This window comes from Pseudophryne corroboree, chromosome 2 (genome assembly GCF_028390025.1).
Source record: "Pseudophryne corroboree isolate aPseCor3 chromosome 2, aPseCor3.hap2, whole genome shotgun sequence".
Lineage (NCBI taxonomy): Eukaryota > Metazoa > Chordata > Amphibia > Anura > Myobatrachidae > Pseudophryne > Pseudophryne corroboree.
In genome coordinates, this window is record NC_086445.1 from 239,902,494 (window position 1) to 239,924,275 (window position 21,782).

The 21,782-nt window shown below is 48.8% G+C and overlaps 1 protein-coding gene across 2 annotated transcripts in view; it reads left to right on the forward strand.

The window, feature by feature from the left end:
- TIMELESS (timeless circadian regulator) overlaps positions 1-21,782 on the forward strand; it is a 419,423-nt gene that overhangs the window by 114,181 nt on the left and 283,460 nt on the right. For both annotated transcript variants that reach the window (XM_063952567.1, XM_063952568.1), the window contains one exon: positions 9,195-9,328. In XM_063952567.1, coding sequence (XP_063808637.1) covers positions 9,195-9,328 — 134 coding nt within the window. The remainder of the gene's footprint in view (positions 1-9,194; positions 9,329-21,782) is intronic.

Here is a 21,782-nt window from a genome sequence, read left to right on the forward strand (position 1 = left end):
CTGCGGTTTGCTATTGGCAACCTACATTATCAATTCCAGGCTCTGCCGTTTGGACTGGCCCCTGCCCTTCGGATCTTCACCAAGATCATGACCCTTCTCTATCGTCGGGGAATCAGGATCCTGCCGTATCTGAACGACTCGCTAATCCTGGCGATTTCCAAAGATGTTCTCCTCCGTAATCTGACATCACGGTCCAATTCCTGAAAGCCCACAGGTGGCTTATCAACTGGAAGAAGTCCTCATTGGTTCCTGCTCGGAACATGGTGCATCTGGGGGCACGGCTGGACACACACAGTCAAAGACTTCAGGATAGGATCAGATACTTCCTCTCTCACCCAAGGGTGTCGATGCAAGTACTGGGCCTCATGGTGTCTGCTTTCGACATGGTAGTGTATACTCCATTTCATTCCCGCCCTCTACATCGGTTGATTCTTTCCAAGTGGGACGGTCTGCCTCATCGGATCAGGTCTCAGATGATTTCATTGACTTTGGAGGTTCGTCTGTCAGTGGGCTGATGGCTACAGGACCAACAGTTGAGTAGGAGCCGTCCCTTCTGGATTCCCAACTGGGTCCGACTGACTACGGACGCCAGTCTGTGGGGTTGGGGCACGATGCTAGAGCAACACTCTCTCCATGCTCGGTGGACCAAGGAGGAATCTCTCCTCCCGATAAACATTCTGGAATTGCGGGCAGTGTTCAATGCTTTGACTCTTGACCTGCCTCTGATCCAGAACAGGTCTGTTCAAGTACAATTAGACAACGCCACCACGGTGGCTTACATAAATCATCAAGGTGGCACTCGAAGCCGTATGGCAATGTTGGAAGTGTCAAAAATCCTTCAATGGGCGGAACGCCATCTGACAGCAATATCGGCAGTGTTCCTTCCGGGAGTCCTCAACTGGGAAGCGGATATCCTCAGTCGTGAGGACGTACAGAGACGCCAGAGAGTGGAGTCTTCATCAAGAAGTCTTTCAACTCCTAGTGGACAAGTGGGGCCTACCAGATGTAGACCTGATGGCGTCTCGACACAGTCACAAAGTTCAGGTCTACGGATCAAGAACAAGGGATCCTCAAGCAGCGTTCGTGGACGCTCTGATAATTCCATGGAACTTTCGGCTGCCCTACGTGTTCCCTCAAGTGTCTCTCCTGCCCAGGGTACTACGGAAGTTCAAGGAAGAAGTAGGAATACTACTTCTAGTCGCTCCAGCATGGCGCAGACTGTATTGGTTCTCAGACCTGCAGGGTCTATCGATAGAGAGTCCTCTTCTACTTCCTCAACGCCCAGACCTACTCGTTCAGGGCCCTTGTGTCTACCCTGACCTGGCCAGACTGGCTTTGACGACGTGGCTCTTGAGGCATCACTCCTGAAGGCCAAAGGATTCTCCGAGGCGGTTATCCAAACTATGCTGAAGGCCCGCAAACCAGCTTCTGCACGGATTTATTATAAGGTTTGGAATTCTTATTTCACCTGGTGTGCTGCTAAGAATTATGACGCATGCTAAATCAGAACTCCCAGAGTTTTTGCTTTTCTGCAACACGGCCTGGACTTGGGCCTTCGTCTGACCTCCCTCAAGGTTAATTTCTCATACGTCCTAGGGGATGCTGGGGTCACATCAAGAACCATGGGATGTGAACTGGCTCCTCCCTCTCTGCCCCTCCTCCAGACTCCAGTTTAATTTTTGTGCCCAGGCAGACTGAATGCACACTGAGGAGCTCTACTGAGTTTCTCTGAAAAGACTTTTAGGTTTTCTATTTTCAGAGAGCACTGCTGGCAACAGTTTCCCTGCTTCGTGGGACTTAGGGGAGAGAAGTCAGACCTACTTCTGTGAGTTTAAAGGCTCTGCTTCTTTGGCTACAGGACACCATTAGCTCCTGAGGGTCTGATCGCTAGGTACGCCTAGATGCTCTTTCCCAGAGCCCACCGTCACCCCCCTTGCAGAGCCAGAAGTCAGAAGACAGGTGAGTAGATCAGAAGACTTCAGTGACGGCTTTGAGGTACCGCACAGTGGCCGCGCTGCGCGCCATGCTCCCACACTCAGAGGCACTACTGACTGGCAAGAGCGGACATAGTGCCTGGCCTGGGCACTGTCCGGACCCCCGCCAGTATAAAAAAAGTTTAAAAAAGAGCGGGTCTGAAGCGCGCCATTATGGGGGCGGAGCTTAGCACACAGCCCGGCGCCAATTTCTCTACACAGGCTGCAGAGACGCTGGTCCTTCCTCACACTGCTGTACAAGTAACGGTGCAAAACCGTGGGGGGCACAGTGATTTTGGTGCATTGTATGTAAATTATAAAAGCACTGCAGGTCTGGGACATTTTCTGTAGTGTTCAGACTGGGTTTGTGCGCTGGGGTGTGAGCTGGCAATATCTCCCTCTGTGTCTCTCTGACAGGCTTTACTGTGGGTCTGTCCCCTATAGGCCCAGTGTATCTACGTATGGTGGGTACACGTGTGTCGGCATGTCTGAGGCGCACACTAACGGCTGTGGGAGTGACCCTGTCGGCACCGCCGACACCTGATTGGGTGAATGTTTTGAGTGCTTTGAATGCAAATGTGGCTCTGATAAATAAAAGATTGGATAAATCTGAGTCTCAGAACCAGGCTTGGAAGAAATCCGTAGAGGATGTGTTGTTTCAAGTACAGACCCCCTCGGGGTCACAAAAACGTTAATTTGCCCAGCTGACAGACGCGGATACCAACACGGACACTGACTCAAGTGTCGACTATATAGTGATGCCAGATTAGATCCGAAACTGGCAAAGAGCATTCAGTACATGATTGTGGCTATAAAAGATGTATTACATATCACTGAGGACCCTACAGTTCCTGATACTAGGGTCTGTAAGTTTAAAGGAAAGAAACCTGTGGTAACGTTTCCTCCCTCTCATGAACTGAACACGCTTTGTGAAAAGGTTTGGGAAAGTCCTGACAAAAAGTTTCAGATTCCCAAAAGGATTGTAATGGCGTATCCGTTTCCCTCTGGGGATAGGGAAAAATGGGAGTCAGCCCACCATTGTGGACAAAGCTCTGTCACGGCTGTCCAAAAAGTTAACTCTCCCGTCCCCTGACACGGCAGCCCTAAAGGATCCTGCGGATCGTCGGCAGAAAAATACATTGAAATCCATTTATGTCACCACGGGTACGCTACTCAGACCAGCCATTGCATCTGCGTGGGTGAGTAGTGCTATCGAAAAATGGGCAGATAACTTGTCATCTGAAATGGATACCCTAGATAGGGATAGCATTATTTTGACACTAGGTCATATCAGGGACGCTGCAGTCTACCTAAAGGAAGCTGTGAGAGATATTGGCCTCTTGGGATCACGAGCCAATGCCATGACAGTCTCAGCTAGGAGAGCATTGTGGATTCATCAATGGAATGCTGACGCTGACTATGGAGTCTCTACCGTATAAGGGTGGTGTGTTGTTTGGTGACGGCCTCGCTAATTTGGTATCTACGGCTACCGCGGGTAAGTCATTATTTTTACCTTATGTGCCTGCACCACAAAAGAAAGCACACCACTATCGGATGCAGTCCTTTCGGCCCAATAAATACAGAAGGGGCCGAGGGTCTTCCTTCTTTGCTACGAGAGGAAAGGGAAAAGGTAAATGATCACCGGCCGTGGTGGTTCCCAGGAGCAGAAGTCCTCCCCGGCTTCTGCCAAGTCCACCGCATGACGCTGGGACTCCTCTGCGGGAGTCCGCACCAGTGGGGGCACGTCTCAGGCTCTTCAGTCAGTTCTGGGCTCGTTCGGCCCTGGACCCATGGGTTTTCGAAATAGTGTCCCAAGGGTACAAATTGGAGTTTCAAGACGTCCCCCCACACCGATTTTTCAAATCAGCCTTACCAGCTTCACTTCCAGACAGGGAGGTGGTATGCGCCGCAATACAAAAATTGTGTCGCAATCAAGTCATTGTCAGGGTTCCCCCGTCGCAACAGAGAGAAGGCTTTTATTCGAGCCTGTTCGTGGTCCCGAAGCCAGACGGCTCAGTCAGACCAATCCTGAACCTCAAATCCCTCAATTTCTACCTAAAAAATTTCAAATTCAAGATGGAATCTCTCTGGGCAGTGATCTCCAGTCTATAGGAGGAGGATTTTATGGTGTCGGTAGACATAAAGGATGCCTACTTGCATGTTCCCATTTATCCCCCACATCAGGCTTACCTGAGGTTTGCAGTTCCGGATTGTCATTACCAATTTCAGACGTTGCCGTTTGGTCTGTCCACGGCTCCGAGGGTTTTCACCAAAGTAATGGCCGAAATGATGGTTCTCCTACGCAAACAAGGAGTCACGATTATCCCGTACTTGGACGATCTCCTGATAAAGGCGAGATCCAGGGGCCAATTGATGCAGAACATTACGCTCTCCCTGACAATTCTGCAGCAACATGGTTGGCTCCTAAACTTGCCAAAATCACAGTTGGTTCCGACGAGACGGCTGTCGTTTATGGGAATGATTCTGGACACAGAATTACAGAGAGTCTTTCTTCCAGTGGAAAAGGCTCTGGAAATTCAGAACCTGGTCAAACAATTGCTGAAACCAGCAAGAGTATCGATCCATCAATCCACTCGGTTGCTGGGAAAGATGGTGGTGGCCTACGAGGCCATTCAGTTTGGCAGATTCCATGCCAGAGTGTTTCAGTGGGACCTGTTGGACAACTGGTCCGGGTCCCATTTGCACATGCACCGAAGGATAACCCTGTCTTCCAGGACCAGAATCTCACTCCTGTGGTGGCTGCACAGCCCTCACCTCCTAGAGGGACGCAGGTTCGTGATCCAGGACTGGATCTTAGTGACCACGGATGCGAGTCTCCGAGGCTGGGGCGCAGTCACGCAGGGGAAAGCTTCCAGGGAAGATGGTCAAGCCAGGAAATGTGTCTACACATAAACGTTCTGGAGTTAAAGGCCATTCACAACGGCCTTCTGCAAGCGGAACATCTTCGCAATCGGCCCGTATTGATTCAGTCGGACAACATAACAGCAGTAGCGTACATAAACCGCCAGGGCGGAACAAAGAGCAGAGCGGCAATGGCAGAGGCCACAAAGGTGCTCCGTTGGGTGGAAAAGCATACAAGCGCTCTGTCAGCGATCTTCATTCCAGGAGTGGACAACTGGGAAGCAGACTTCCTCAGCAGACACGATCTCCATCCAAGAGAGTGGGGTCTTCATCAAAAGGTCTTTGCAGAAGTGACAAGTCTTTGGGGAATTCCTCAAATAGACATGATGGCGTCTCGCCTCAACAAGAAACTTCAGAGATATTGTTCCAGGTCAAGAGACCCTCAAGCAATAGCAGTGGATGCCCTAGTGACACCGTGGGTATTTCAGTAGGTGTACGTGTTTCCTCCACTTCCACTCATTCCAAAAGTGATAAAGATCATAAGAAGAACAAAGGTTCGAGCGATCCTCATTGTTCCAGACTGGCCAAGAAGGGCTTGGTATCCGGATCTTCTGGAATTCGTAGAGATCCCTGGCCTCTTCCTCTGAGGGAGGATCTGTTACAGCAGCGTGTTCCAAGACTTAGCGCGACTTCGTTTGACGGCTTGGAGGTTGAATGCCGGATCCTAGCCCGGAAGGGTATTCCCGAGGAAGTTATCCCCACTCTTATTCAGGCCAGGAAGGGAGTAACGTCTAAACATTACCACCGTATTTGGAGAAAATACGTGTCTTGGTGTGAGTCCAGGAATGCTCCTACGGAAGAATTTCACTTAGGACATGTTCTCCATTTTCTACAAGCCGGTGTGGATGCGGGCCTAAAGTTGGGCTCAATTAAAGTTCAAATTTCAGCCTTATCGGTTTTCTTCCAAAAACAATAGGCCTACCTTCCAGAAGTTCAAACCTTCGTGAAAGGCGTGTTGCACATCCAACCTCCCTTTGTGCCCCCTGTGGCACCATGGGATCTTAACGTGGTGTTGCAATTCCTTCAATCTCATTGGTTTGAACTTTTGCAGAAGGTAGTTAAAATTTCTTACTTTGAAAGTGGTCATGCTGTTGGCCTTGGCATCCGCAAGGCGGGTGTCTGAATTCGCGGCCTTGTCTCACAAGACCCCTTATTTGATCTTCAATGAAGATAGAGCAGAATTGAGGACTCGTCAGCAGTTTCTGCCGAAAGTGGTTTCGTCGTCCCACTTGAACCAACCTATTGTGGTGCCAGTGGCTACTGACGCCTTGCTGGAATCGAAGTTTCTCGATGTAGTAAGAGCTTTGAAAATGTATGTCGCCAGAACCGCTCAGTTTAGGAAAAGAGAGGCTCTGTTTGTCCTGTATGCTCACAATAAAATTAGGGCTTCTGCTTCCAAGCAGACTATTGCGCGCTGGATCTGTCATACGATTCAGCAGGCTCATTCTACGGCTGGATTGTCGTTACCGAAATAGGTGAAGGCCCATTCTACCAAAAAGGTGGGCTCTTCCTGGGCGGCTGCCCGAGGGGTCTCGGCATTACAGCTTTGCCAAGCTGCTACTTGGTCGGGTTCAAACACCTTTGCGAAGTTCTACAAGTTTGATACCCTGGCTAATGAGGACCTCATGTTTGGTCAATTGGTGCTGCAGAGTCATCCGCACTCTCCCGCCCGTTCTAGAGCTTTGGTATAACCCCATGGTTCTTGATGTGACCCCAGCATCCTCTAGGACGTATGAGAAAATAGGATTTTAATACCTACCGGTAAATCCTTTTCTCTTAGTCCGTAGAGGATGCTGGGCGCCCGTCCCAGTGCGTACTGTATCTGCAGTTATTAGTTGTGGTTACACACATGTTGTGTTACGTTTATAGTCAGCCTGTTACTGATGATGTTCATGCCGTTGACTTGCGTTGTGTTAAATGCCATGTTGTACGGCGTGTTTGAGGTGTGAGCTGGTATGTATCTCACCTTAGTTTAACAATAAAACCTTTTCCTCGAAATGTCCGTCTTCCTGGGCACAGTTCCTATAACTGGAGTCTGGGGGAGGGGCATAGAGGGAAGAGCCAGTTCACACCCCTTTGAAAGTCTTCAAGTGCCCATGTCTCCTGTGGATCCCGTCTATACCCCATGGTTCTTGATGTGACCCCAGCATCCTCTACGGACTAAGAGAAAAGGATTTAACGGTAGGTATTAAAATACTATTTTTTCTGCCTTGTCTGTGTGGTTTCAGAGGAAATTGCATCTATTCCTGATGTTCATACTTTAACTCAGGGTGCTTTACGGATTCAGCCTCCCTATGTTCCACCTGTGGCTCCATGGGATCTGTCTGTTGTCCTGGCTGCTCTGCAAGAGTCTCCATTTGAACCTCTTGGGTCAGTGGACCTTAAATGGCTTGCGCTTAAGGTCATGTTTCTGCTGGCTATTGCCTCTGCTAGGAGGGTGTCTGATTTAGGCGCTTTGTCCTGTCGTCCACCCTTTCTAATTTTTCACCGTGACCAGGCAGTTCTTAGAACTCGTCCGGGTTCTCTACCTAAGGTGGTGTCGTCTTTCCATCTTAACCAAGAGATTGTGGTTCCGGCTTTTGGGGGTCATTCAGCTACGATCAGGCACACAGACATGCAGGGGGACGCCCAGCACAGGGCTAGGACGCCCCGCATGTCAGTGCCGGCCACCCCTGCAGAAGTGCAAAAGCATCGCACAGTGGCAATGCTTTTGCATTTGAGGAGTATCTCCCGGCCAGCGCAGCTCCTGCGGCTGGCCGGGAGAACCTCTTCGCTGCCTCTAGTCGCATAGGCTGCGTGTGATGTCACGCAGCAGCTGTGAACCGCCCCCCGCACATTCCGGCCACTGCACCCCCAAAACGGTGGCCAAATGCCGCCGTGCTGCCCCCTCCCGCCCAGCGACTGCCTCTGTCTGTCAATCAGGCAGAGGCCATCGCTAGGAAACGGCGGCCTTCGGCCATCCGGCCGGCGCACTGCAGCGCCGGCGCATGCGCAGTTCCGACTCGAGCGCTGCGATAAACTGCAGCGAGCGATCGGGTCGGATTGACCCCCTTTATCTCTTCTGGTTTGTCCTCCAAAGAGCTGTCTTTGGATGTGTTACGGGCTCTCTGTATTTACGTGGAGAGGACTGCCTCTCTCAGGAGGTCAGATACCCTTTTTGTACTTTTTTGGTTTTCACAAACGTGGCTGGCCTGCGAATAAGCATACCTTGGCCAGATGGATTAGAATGGTGATTGCACAACTGTATGCACAGTCTGGTCTTCCGGCTCCTGCTACTATTAAAGCCCATTCTACTCGGTCTGTTGGACCTTCTTAGGTGGCCCGCCGTAGCGCGTGCTGAACAGTTGTGCAAGGAGGCTACAGTGAACACGTTCATAAGGTTCTATGCCTTTGATGCTTCCTTTGGACGCCGGGTTCTTGTACCCGCTACGGTGCGTCCCCTCCCATGAGGAACTGCTTTAGAACATCCTCGATGTTTCCCTGTGGAACACGGTGTACCCCGCTGCAGTAAAGGCGATTTATGGTAGACTTACCATGGTTAAATCTCTTTCTGCGAGGTACACTGGGTTCCACAGGGCGCCCACCCTGACACACTTAGTTTCTTTGGGTTTATAGGGCATTAGCCGATGGTCCCTTCTCCTGTCGTGAGAACGTGGTTCTATGTGACTAACATCTGCCTTCTCTTACCTGCTTCTGCATTGGACTGGTTAACGAAACTTAGCTCCAGTGCCCGGAGGCGGGGTTATAGAGGAGACCATGCAATGCATCCTGGGAACAGTCAAAGCTTTAGCCAGTTGGTGCCTCAAGATCCAACTCTACACCCGATGTTTCCCTGTGGAACCCAGTGTACCTCGCAGAAAAAGATTTAACTATGGTAAGTCAACCATAATTCTCCTCCTTATTCTGGTCTGGAGGTCGGCACTCGAGACTATCTTTAGTGAGTAATGCAAATCACAAAAGTTTTTCATCTATCTATCCTATCTATATCTATCTATCTGTCTATCTGTCTATCTATCATGTGTATACACACACACACACACACACACACACACACACACACACACACACACATACATCAACCATAACATCACAGCCGCTGACATACTGTAAACCAAAGGGTAACCTTTTTTTATCTTACAGTCCCTGCTGGGTATCTCCAAGAAGGTCATAGGATTTGCAAATACAAAAATCCCACTTCTGTTAATTTGTTATGTTATATTTAGTTCAAGTATTGGTGGTATACACCTTTTTTTTTTGTGTGTACCCCAATGGAAAATTTAACACAACCTTTCCCTCCAGAATGCCGAACATTTGGCCGCAACTGGTGCGGCACGTTCCTCTGCAGAAAGAGTGACAGACCTGAAAGATTTGGAGATCCTTCGGCAAAGAGAAATGGCAGAGAAGAAGAGCAGAGTGTTTCAGCGCGGTACACGGTGAGTTCTCAAAGCATAAAATAGACTATCCAGGAAGGAGATAGTATGTAGATTTACAGATGCTCTAGTGGCTGGTGCGTGATTGAAATGCTGTACTCCTTCCTTTTTATATTGTTTTGCGAATTATGAGAGTCTGTGTATTACTTTCGAAGTTGCTTTAGTCATTTTGTTTATCTCATAGCTGCTACACTCCCCTGCAATCGTGGTAGTTCTGTCACTGCTTAGAGATAATGGGGATCACTGTTGGTGTAGAGATTAGCATTACTGCATCACAGCATTGAGGTCTTAGGTTCAATTTCCAAAAAGGCCATATGTCTCTGAAGTTTTTTAATGTTCTTCCAGTGTTTGTGTAGGTCAGGGGTGGGGAACCTCCGGCCCGCGGGCTGTATAAAGGCCCGCAAAGCCGTTTGCTCCGGCCCACCCGCTTCTGTCAGCGAGACACGCCACCGCTCAGTCCGGCGGCAGCGTGTCTCAGCTGTCAGGACTGGGAGGAGAGCGCGGCTGTGTCGGGTGGCGGCGGCGTGTAGGACTTCAAACCAGCCGCCGGTCCGTGAGCCAATCAGAGCTTGCGGACCCGCAGCCAATCAGGAGCCGCAGCTGCCGGTCCGCACTGGCACTGTGGGGGGACATCTGTATACCTGGCACTGTGGGGGGACATCTGTATACCTGGCACTGTGGGAGGGCATCTGTATACCTGGCACTGTGGGAGGGCATCTGTATACCTGGCACTGTGGGTGGGCATCTGTATACCTGGCACTGTGGGGACATCTGTATACATGGCACTGTGGGGACATCTGTATACCTGGCACTGTGGGGGGCATCTGTATACCTGGCACTGTGGGGGGCATCTGTATACCTGGCACTGTGGGGGGCATCTGTATACCTGGCACTGTGGGGGGCATTTGTATATCTGGCACTGTGGGGGGCATTTGTATACCTGGCACTGTGGGGGGCATCTGTATACCTGGCACTGTGGGGGCATCTGTATACCTGGCACTGTGGGGGGCATCTGTATACCTGGCACTGTGGGGGGCATTTGTATACCTGGCACTGTGGGGACATCTGTATACATGGCACTGTGGGGACATCTGTATACCTGGCACTGTGGGGGGCATCTGTATACCTGGCACTGTGGGGGGCATTTGTATATCTGGCACTGTGGGGGGCATTTGTATATCTGGCACTGTGGAGGGCATTTGTATATCTGGCACTGTGGGGGGCATATGTATATCTGGCACTGTGGGGGGCATTTGTATACCTGGCACTGTGGGGGGCATTTGTATACCTGGCACTGTGGGGGGCATTTGTATACCTGGCACTGTGGGGGGCATTTGTATACCTGGCACTGTGGGGGGCATTTGTATACCTGGCACTGTGGGGGGCATTTGTATACCTGGCACTGTGGGGGGCATCTGTATACCTGGCACTGTGGGGGGCATCTGTATACCTGGCACTGTGGGGGCATTTGTATACCTGGCACCGTAGGGGGGGGGGGGGGGGGCTTTGTATACCTGGCACTGTGGGGGGGGGGGGCTTTGTATACCTGGCACTGTGGGGGGGGGGGGGGGCGGCATTTGTATACCTGGCACTGTGGGGGCATTTGTATACCTGGCACTGTGGGGGGGGGAGGGGGGATTTGTATACCTGGCACTGTGGGGGGCATCTGTATACCTGGCACTGTGGGGGGCATCTGTATACCTGGCACTGTGGGGGGCATCTGTATACCTGGCACTGTGGGGGGGGGGGGCGGCTTTGTATACCTGGCACTGTGGGGGGGGCGGCATTTGTATACCTGGCACTGTGGGGGGCATCTGTATACCTGGCACTGTGGGTGCATTTGTATACCTGGCACTGGGGGGAGGGGGGGGGGGGCTCTGTATACCTGGCACCGTGGGGGGCATCTGTATACCTGGCACTGTGGGGGCATTTGTATACCTGGCACTGTGGGGGGGGGCGGCGGCATTTGTATACCTGGCACTGTGGGGGGGCATCTGTATACCTGGCACTGTGGGGGCATTTGTATACCTGGCACTGTGGGGGCATTTGTATACCTGGCACTGTGGGGGCATTTGTATACCTGGCACTGTGGGGGGGGGGGATTTGTATACCTGGCACTGTGGGGGGGGGGGGGGGGGCATTTGTATACCTGGCACGGTGAGGGGCATCTGTATACCTGGCACGGTGAGGGGCATTTGTATACCTGGCACGGTGAGGGGCATTTGTATACTTGGCACGGTGAGGGGCATTTGTATACTTGGCACTGTGGGGGCATTTGTGGATCTGGCACTGCACTATTGGGGGCATATGTGGATCACGTCCCATTTTAACTGGCCACACCCATTTCTGTTTGCGCGCGCACACACAGTACCTCTAAGGGGCAGACCTACTGGGGGGCAGGGTAATTTTTTAAGTTGAGAATTTTTGTATGGCGGCCGAAGGATTTTATAAATATCCAAATGGCCCCTCGGTAGAAAAAAGGTTCCCCACCCCTGGTGTAGGTTATCTCTGGATGCTCCACCAGAATAGATGCAGGGTAGCTAGGCGCTCTAATATAGGACTTTATGTTCCTTATGTATGAATGGCAACTTATCAGTGTCCAGAACTAGAAGTTAACAATTGATTAGCTAGCTCCAAAATTGATACGTGGGATGACCTAGGCCAAGGTGTGTCATATGACGCCACCTCAGCTCTGTTATTACCTTGGTTGCTAGTTACTAAGCGAAAGGTGTAACCCTGAGAAGGGAGATCCCAGACATAAGAGGCGGTCAATGAGCCTGAGACCTGGAAGGACATCAGGGTCCTCCATTATTGGAAACATTATTTCTCTTACGTCGTAGAGGATGCTGGGGTCCACATTAGTACCATGGGGTATAGACGGGTCCACTAGGAGCCACTGGCACTGTAAGAGTTTAATAGTGTGGGCTGGCTCCTCCTTCTATGCCCCTCCTACCAGACTCAGTTTAGAAAATGTGCCCGGAGGAACCGGTCACAGCTAGGGAAGCTCCTAGAGCTTCTTTGGTTTTATTTTTTTCTAAGAGTGTTTAGGCACAGGGAGGCTGCTGGCAACAGCCTCTCTGCTTCGTGGGACCAAGGGGGGGGAGTAGTGTCCAACCCAGAGAGATTAATAGCCATTTTCTACGCTGACAGGACACTGAGCTCCTGAGGGTGATGATCGTTAGCCGCCCGAGGCGACCGCTTACTCCCGCAGCATGCCGCCACCCCTTAACAGAGCCAGAAGATTCCGGTGGTGAGTGTGATGGCGGCACCTGGGTGGGAGCGCAGTACTGCGCTCCGGAGGCTCAGCGGTACACAGTGCGGCACTAGGAGGGGCGCCCTGAGCCAGCGCACATAGCCTGTGTGGCCAGTTTAGGGTATCAGGGACATCGGTAACGCTGCTAGCACCATACCTCCGGCCAGTATAAAGATTTCAAAGTGCGGGAAGATGCGCCATTTGTTCCGGGGGCGGAGCTTCTTATAGCGGACCCAGCAGCTCACCAGCACCATTTTCTCCCTGCAGATCTGTAGACTGAGACGCTGACAGGGAACGCTGTCCCTCCACACGACTCCAGCTATCCTGTGCGGTACCAGGGGGTTGTAGAAGGGGGGGAGGCAATAATTTACTGTGTAGTCTATTAAGGATGCACAGTCGGCTCCAAGTATTTAATTTATAACTGATATAGCCCTGTGTGTGCTGGCTCCAAACTCTGTTCCTTTAAAGGTACTTTGGGGAAACTGTGTCTGTCATTTTCCTGTGTGGGTGTATGCGAGTTTCTCACATAGCCATGTCCAGGGACTCTGGGGCAGATTTATTAAGCCTGGTGAAGTGATAAGTGGAAGGTGATAACGCACCAGCCTGTCAGCTCCTAACTGTCATTTTTCAAACCCAGCCTGTAACATGGCAGTTAGGATCTGATTGGCTGGCTGCTCCTTTATCACCTTCTACTTTATCACTTCACTGAGCTTAGTAAATCTGCCCTTCTGTGTCTTATGCTGCAGAGGAAGTATCTTCTCCAGAGAAATCCATTCCATAATAATAGTAATACCATGTTTCAAACTCCTGAATCTGAGCCCCAATGGCTGGCTTCCATTAAGGGAATGATATCTCAGATTTCTACTAGGGTAGCCCATACCAAGGCTGAAACTCAGGTTTTAAAGAAATCGATGGAAGTTTGGTCAGGTTCTGTCCCTATTACTTCTAAGCCCCCTGGCATTTACCCAAAGAAACGTGCACTTGCCCAGATTATGCAAACCGACACGGATACCGAATCTGACACGGCGGACCGTGATGGGGATGTGCTGAGAGGGGCGGCATCCCTTGCAAAAGGGGTGCAGCTCATGATTGAGGCCATTAAGGATGTGTTACACATTACTGACACACCACCTGAGCAGGTTGAGGAGGCTTACTTCACAGAAAATAAGAAAGCCTCGCTAACTTTCCCTGCGCATTATTTGAAAAGTCCTGGGAAACCCCGGAGAAAAAATTCCAGATCCCTAAAAGGGTTCTGGTTGCTTTTCCCTTCCCTGAGGATAGAAAAAAATGGGAAACCCCACCCATAGTTGACGCATCTGTCTCCAGACTGTCAAAAAAGGTGGTTTTACCTGTCCCTAGATCTACCGCGTTAAAAGAACTGGCTGATCGTAAGATTGACACTACGCTCAATTCCATATACACTGCTTCAGGAGTGGCGTTAAGGCCCACTATTGCCTGTGCATGGATTTCTAAAGCCATAGTAAAGTGGTCAGGCACATTACTAGAGGGTTTAGATACGATGGATAGAAATGACATTGAACTGTTTTTACGTAACATACAGGATTTGGCGGGTTTCATGGTGGAATCCATGAAGGACCTGGGTACTCTGAATGCAAGGATATCTTCCATGTCTGTCTCAGCACGCAGGGGACTCTGGCTACGCCAATGGTCTGCAGACGCGGAATCCAGGAGAAGTGTGGAGAACCTACCCTTCACAGGTTGGGCTCTATTCGGGGAAGCGTTGGATGCATGGATTTACACGGCAACTGCGGGTAAGTCGACCTTTTTTCCCCTCAGCTGCTCCTTCTACGAAGAAGCCCTTTTCTTCATCACCATTGCAGTCCTTTCGGACCGCAAAGACAAAGAAGTCCAAGCCCCCTACTACCTTTATATGTGGTTGGGCGAAATCCAAAAAGCCTGCACCTACAGGTTCCCAGGACCAGAAGCCTGCTTCTGGTTCCTCAAAATCCTCAGTATGATGTTGGACCACACAGCCTGGAGAACAGGCTGGTGGGTGCGAGACTCGGACGTTTCAGCCACGTCTGGGTGTCGTCCGGCCTGGATACAGGATATTGTGTCCCAGGGGAACAGGCTGGAGTTTCAAGAACTCCCGTCTCCCCGATTCTTCAAATCAGTCTTGCCAGCTTTACTGACGGAAAGGGCTATTCTACAGGAAGCCATCCAAAAATTGGAAAAGTCAAAGGTCATTGTTCAAGTTCCACCTCATCTGCAACACATTGGTTACTGTTCAAACCTTTTTCGTGGTACCGAAACCAGATGGGTCGGTCAGACCGATTTTGAACTTGAAATCGTTAATCCCTTATCTGAAGGTGTTCAAATTCAAAGTGGAGTATCTGAGAGCAGTGATCTCAGGTCTGGAGAAGGGAAAGTTTATGGTATCCCTGGATATCAAGGATGCGTACCTCCACATTCCGATTTGGCCGCCTCACCTGGCTTATCTCAGATTTGCACTGTTAGACAGTCACTATCAGTTCCAAACACTGCCTTTTCGGTCTCTCCACGGTACCGAGGGTGTTCACCAAGGTGATGGCAGAGATGATGGTTCTCCTCCGCAGACAGGGAGTGAACATGATTCCATAAATGGACGATCTGCTGATAAAGGCATCCTCCAGGTAGACGTTGTTACAGTCCATTGCTCTCACGATTCATCTGCTCAGGGTACGTGGTTGGATCCTGAACCTTCCAAAGTCACATTAGGAGCTGACAAAGAGATTGTCTTTCCTGGGGATGATCCTCGACACGGAAATGCAGAAGGTGTTTCTGCCGGTGGAGAAAGCGTTGGTGATACAATCGATGGTCCGGGATGTCTTGAAGCCTGCCCGGGTATCGGTTCATCAGTGCATTCGCCTTCTGGGGAAGATGGTTGCCTCCTACGAGGCTCTACAGTACGGAAGATTTCATGCTCGGTCATTCCAACTGGATCTCCTAGACAAGTGGTCGGGATCTTCTCTTTTCAGAAGGGACAGGGCTAACAAAAGACGTTGAGGTGTGTGTCTTTATGTTAAACCATCTCTTAAACCGTACTTAAAGGAGGTTATTTACTTTGGGACTGGAGATAATGGGGAGTCACTATGGGTTGAAATCCCAAGTGGGGGTATTGATGTAAAAAAAAACTAGTCATAGGTACGTACTACAAACAGCTGGATATTAGCATACATGAGGAAGAACAACTCTTGCTGCGGGATTGGGAAACATCCTAGTGATTGGGGATTTTAATTATCCTGATATAAACTGGAGTAATGATTCATGTGTTAAAGTTAGGGGCAATAGGTTTTTAAATACTTTAAATGATTACTATTTGTCTCAATTTGTCAAGGATCCAACTAGATATAAAACTACTCTGGATCTAGTAATTACTAATAATGTGGACATTGTATCAAGCATGAAAGTGGGGAGACCTTGGGTAACAGTGATCACTATATGATCACATTCGACATCAGTTTCAAGAAACATCACTACAAGGGATCAACCAAATTATTTAACCTTAGGAAGGCTAACTTCAGTATGCTGAGAGGTGTACTTAACGACATTGACTGGGAAGATTTGTTTCATGGCAAGAACACTACGGAAATGTGGGATGCGTTAAAAGGGTTGTTAAATAGCAATATTGATAAATTCATTCCCATGGGCAGCAAACGCAGGAGTACCAAGCTCAAACCGATGTGGCTTAATAAGAAGGTCAAGGAAGTAATGAATAATAAGAAGAGTGCTTTCAAAGCATTTAAATCTAATGGAACGGAGGAGTCATTTCAGTACTACAAGGAATGCAATAAAAAGTGCAAAAAAGCAATAAGAGCAGCTAAAATTGAAAATGGAAAGCAAATCGCTATAGAGAGCAAAACCAATCCTAAGAAGTTTTTTAAATACATAAACAGTAAAAGGTTAAGAAAGGAGAAAGTAGGTCCAATAAAAGATGAATTTGGAGCATTGATAAATGATGACGAAACAAAAGCGGAAATACTGAACAAATTTTTTTCATCGGTGTTCACCAGAGAAGAAGTGACGGTGGGAGTAGAGCATAACGCTAGTGAAAGCAAGGATTCCTGGCTAGATACTTGTTTAAGTGATGAGGTAGTCCGGGAGAGACTAAGCAACATTAAGTTTAATAAATCACCTGGACCTGATGGACTTCACCTGAGGGTTCTTATGGAGCTTAGGTCACAACTAGCAAGACCCCTATACTTGATTTTCAATAGTTTTATTAGATCAGGCATGGTACCTATGGATTGACGTATAGCTGAGGTAGTGCCATTATTTAAAAAGGGATCTAAAAATCATCCGGGAAATTACAGACCAGTTACTTTGACATCTATAGTGGGGAAATTATTGTAGGGAATTTTAAGGGATAGCATACAGGAGTATCTGCATGCCGCTAAGTTTATTAGCAATAACCAGCATTGGTTTGTAAGGGACAGATCATGTCAAACTAACTTAGCTTCTATGAGGAAGTGAGCGACAATCTTGACCAAGGAAAAGCAGTTGATGTGGTATACTTAGATTTTGCAAAAGCCTTCGATACAGTGCCTCACAGGAGACTGATCAACAAATTAAAGGAGCTTGGCCTAGGAAAAACTATTTGTACATGGATAAGTAATTGGCTGGATAACAGGGTACAGCGAGTAGTGGTCAATGGGATGTCCTCCAGCTGGGCACCAGTAGTCAGCGGAATACCACAAGGGTCCGTACTTGGGCCACTACTGTTCAACATATTTATCAACGACCTGGAAATAGGCCTGGAAAGCACAGTGTCAATCTTTGCAGATGATACAAAATTGTGTAAGGCAATTCGGAAGTAGATGTGGAGTCTCTACGGAACGACTTATCCAAACTTTAAATTTGGGCTTCTAAATGGAAAATGGGATTCAATATAGAAAAATGCTAAGTTATGCACTTATATTAAATGGGGAAAATCTAGGGGTAACAGTATTGGAAAAAGATTTGGGGGTACTCATTGATAATAGACTAAACAACCGTACACAATGTCAAAGTACAGCAAAGAAGGCAAGTAAGGTGCTAGCGTGCATAAAACGGAGAATTGAGATAAGGGAAGAGAGTGTAATCCTGCCGCTGTACAAATCGTTGGTACGTCCGCACCTGGAAAATTTTGTTCAATTTTGGGCACCACATTATAAAAAATATATCTGTAAACTTGAAAGGATTCAAAGGAGTGCTACTAAATTAATTAAAGGGCTAGAGGGACTGGAGTATGAGGAAAGGCTCACTAGGTTGAATATGTATACACTAGAAAAGAGGCATCTAAGAGGAGACATTATCTTCAAATATATAAAGGGAAATTACAAAGAGTTATCAGAGGAATTGTTTATTAAAAGAACTCTGGGCCTAATTCTTAGTTGATCGCAGCAGCAATTTTGTTAGCAGTTGGGCTAAACCATGTGCACTGCAGGAGGGGCAGATATAACGTGCAGAGAGTTAGATTTGGGAGGGGTGTGTTCAAACTGGAATCTAGATTGCAGTGTAAAAATAAAGCAGACAGTATTTACCCTGCACAGAAACAAAATAACCCACCCAAATCTAACTCTCTCTGTAAATGTTATATCTGCCCCCCCCCCTGCAGTGCACATGGTTTTGCCCAATTGCTAACAAACTTGCTGCTGCGATCAACTCAGAATTGCCCCCTCTGTGTAAGACGCGAGGTCACTCGCTGAGGCTTGAGGAGAGAAAATTCCATACGCTACGTAGGAAAGGGTTCTTCACGGTTAGGGCAATAAGGATCTGGAATTCCCTACCAGTGAAGGTGGTAATGGCGGACACTATGCATTTAAAAACGGATTGGATACATTTCTGACTGAAAAAGATATCCAAGGTGTTAGCATTTAAAATATTGACCTTTTTAATCTGGGAGGAACATGATTTACAGTTCATAACTAAACATAAAACATTATTTCAGTTGGGACATTATAATGAACTCGGTTTAAGACAGATTACAGGTTGAACCGATGGGCATTTTGCCTCTTTTCAACCTCATTAACTATGTAACGATTTCACCTGCACATGCACCAGAGGATACGTCTGTCGCCGAAAGCAAGGATTTCACTCCTCTGGTGGCTGCAACTGCCTCACTTTCTGGAGGGCCACAGGTTCGGAGTTCAGAACTGGATCCTTCTAACCACGGATGCAAGTCTCCGAGGTTGTGGCGCAGTCACCCAAGGAGAAACCTTCCAAGGAAGGTGGTCAAGTCAGGTATCCCTTCTTCCAATAAACATCCTGGAACTAAGAGCCGTGTACAACGGTCTTCTACAAGCAGCACACCTTCTGCAAGATCAGGCAATTCAAGTGCAGTCGGGCAATGTCACGACGGTGGCCTACATAAACCGGCAGGGCGGAACGAAGAGCAGAGCTGCGATGTCAGAGGTGACAAGAATCGTCCTCTGGGCAGGAAGCACGCCGTGGCACTGTTGGCAATCTTCATTCCGGGAGTGGACACTTGACTACTGACTCCTCAATTACATCAAAGTCCTTGGATGTTGTGAGGGATTTGCGGATCTATGTGAAGAGGACAGCTCGTCAGAGAAAATCGGACTCTGTTTGTCCTGTATGATCCCAAGAAAATTGGGTGTCCCGCTTCTAAGCAGAAGATTTCTCGCTGGATCAGGTTCACTATTCAGCATGCATATTCTACGGCAGGATTGCTGAGTCCAAAATCGTATTGTGGGTTCTTCCTGGGCGGCTGCCCAGTGTGTCTCTGCTTTGCCGAGCGGCTACTTGGTCTTGGTCGAACACGTTTGTTAGGTTCTACAATTTCGATACTTTGGCTTCTGAGGACCTTAAGTTTGGTCAATCAGTTCTGCAGGAACCTCCGCGCTCTCCCTCCCGTTCTGGGAGCTTTGGTACATCCACATGGTACTAATGTGGATCCCAGCATCCTCTAGGACGCAAGACAAAATAGGATTTTAACTACTGGTAAATCCTTTTCTCGTAGTCCGTAGAGGGTGCTGGGCGCCCGCCCAGCGCCTCGTTATCCTGCAGTGGTTACTTGGTGCAGTACTGCTTTGTTCTTAGTTAAGTACTGCATTATTACTTTGTTCAGTAATGTTTTCAGCTGTTGCTGAGTTTTCAGGCTAGTTAGCTTGGTTTGCCTTGTTTGTATGAGCTGGTGAGAATCTCGCCACTATCTGTCTTTTATCCTTCTCTCAAAGTTGTCCGTCTCCTCGAGCACAGTTTCTAGACTGAATCTGGTAGGAGGGGCATAGAGGGAGGAGCCATCCCACACTATTAAGCTCTTAAAGTGCCTATGGCTCCTAGTGGACCCGTCTATACCCTATGGTACTAATGTGGACTCCATCATCCTCTGCGGACTACGGGAAAAGAATTTACCGGTAGGTAATTAAAATCCTATTGTTTCTTATTGGCTCCTGCCTTCTATGGGGCCTTACTACTAGCACACATTCCATTTCAGTGCTATTCCTCCACCTCCCATGCAATCCACTTGAGCTCAGGGGTTGTCAGTTCGTTCAAGGCCTAGTCCAGGTTTCCAACTTCCTTCAACAGATGTTGGATCCATCAGCCAAACAGCGACCCTCCAGACATGGCAGTTCTAACCCTGCTACAGTCTGGGTATTATTTGGACTCTGAAATTTCTTCAGGACTAAAAGAAGAGTTTCCCCAGGGCTCGGACCTAGAGTTTTCCTGTATGCAGTGAGATGACCAATTATAACCTGTAAATGTGGATGCTTTTATTACAGAGGTTTAATCCATATTGCTAATCAAGTATTCCAAGGTTGCCCCGCCGCAGGAAGCAGCTTTCTTCAAACGTAAGAAGAAAGATTGTTTCCTTTTCATCTTCTGCTGAGGTGGAGGACTCCCTCGCAGAAGCTTGGACTCGTCCAACTAAAAGCTTTCTGGTCTCAGTCTATTTTCACCTTTTCTCCCCACCCCTTATCTGAAAGGGCCAAGTGTGAATCCCTGCCTCCTGTGGATATACAGATTGCGAGACTGGCAAAATCTGCTTATGCCTAACATGGCTTCTCTCAAGGATGCTACAGACAGGCAAATTCAGAAATATTCTGATGTTTGTTTTCACCAACTCAGGAGAGGCTTTACGCCCAGTCCTTGCCTCAGCCTGGGTATCCTAGGCCCATGGGTTACTCCCTTGAGTAGAGTCTCTGCTCCTGGACATTTCATGGCATCCCTGGATATCCAGAATGCTCTTTTACATATTGTCATTCAGGAATACAACCAGAAGTTCCTCGGGTTTGCGGTTCAGTCTGACGATTTCCAATTTTGGACGTGACTTTTTTGGTCTTTCAACGGCTTCTCATGTTTTCACGAAGGTCATGTCTATGATGGCAGCAGACCTTTGGCTTCGGGGGATCCAAATCATTCCGTACCTGGATGAACCTCAGATTCTGGCTCAGACGTAGGGTACCCTGCAGTATCTTCTGCAGCTGTCCATGGAAGTTCTACAGACTCGTAGGTGGCTCATCAACTGGCGCAGATCCAGCCTGGCTCCTTGACAACGGAGGCACCCCGAAGTCTGGGTGCCATGAGGGAGTTACACCAGATTCTGTGGTGGGCAGAGAGCTTTCTTCCAGCTCCCACCAGTGTACATCCAGAGAATTCAGAACTTGGGAGCAGACTTCCTCAGTCGGCAGGAAATTCACACAGGTGGGGTGGTGTCTTCACCCCGACAGCTTCCAAGTTGTTTGTCTACCGGTGGGTCATCCAGAAATTTACGTGATGGCTTCCTGGCACAACCACAAACTTCAGCTTTGCTGCTTCCGCAACAGAGATCCATGCACCCTAGTCCTGGATGCGCTTCATTCCCATGGGCGTTCCCGCTACTTTCCCTATTTACTCCAATCTCTATGCTTTCGTGAGTCATCTGGGTCGCCTCAGACTGGCCACCCTGCTCTTGATACACTTTTCTTCAGTCTCTCGGGATCTGCCTCTCCTGTCTCAGGGCCCTTTTCGGCATCCGGATCTCGACCATCTGGAGTTGACGGGGTGGCTATGGAGACAGCCGTTTTAAAGGCCAAAGGTTTTGTAATTTTGTGTCCCTAACCACGCTTTGCTCCAGAAAGCCGGCTTCCGCCAAGGTCTATTTTGGAGTGCGGTTGGCCTAGTTTGAGTGTTACTTCTTGCGTCGTTTGGATCTGGTTGTCTTTCGTATATCCTGGATCTTGTCCTTCTTTCAAGAGGAGACTGGACCTGAGACTTTCTCTC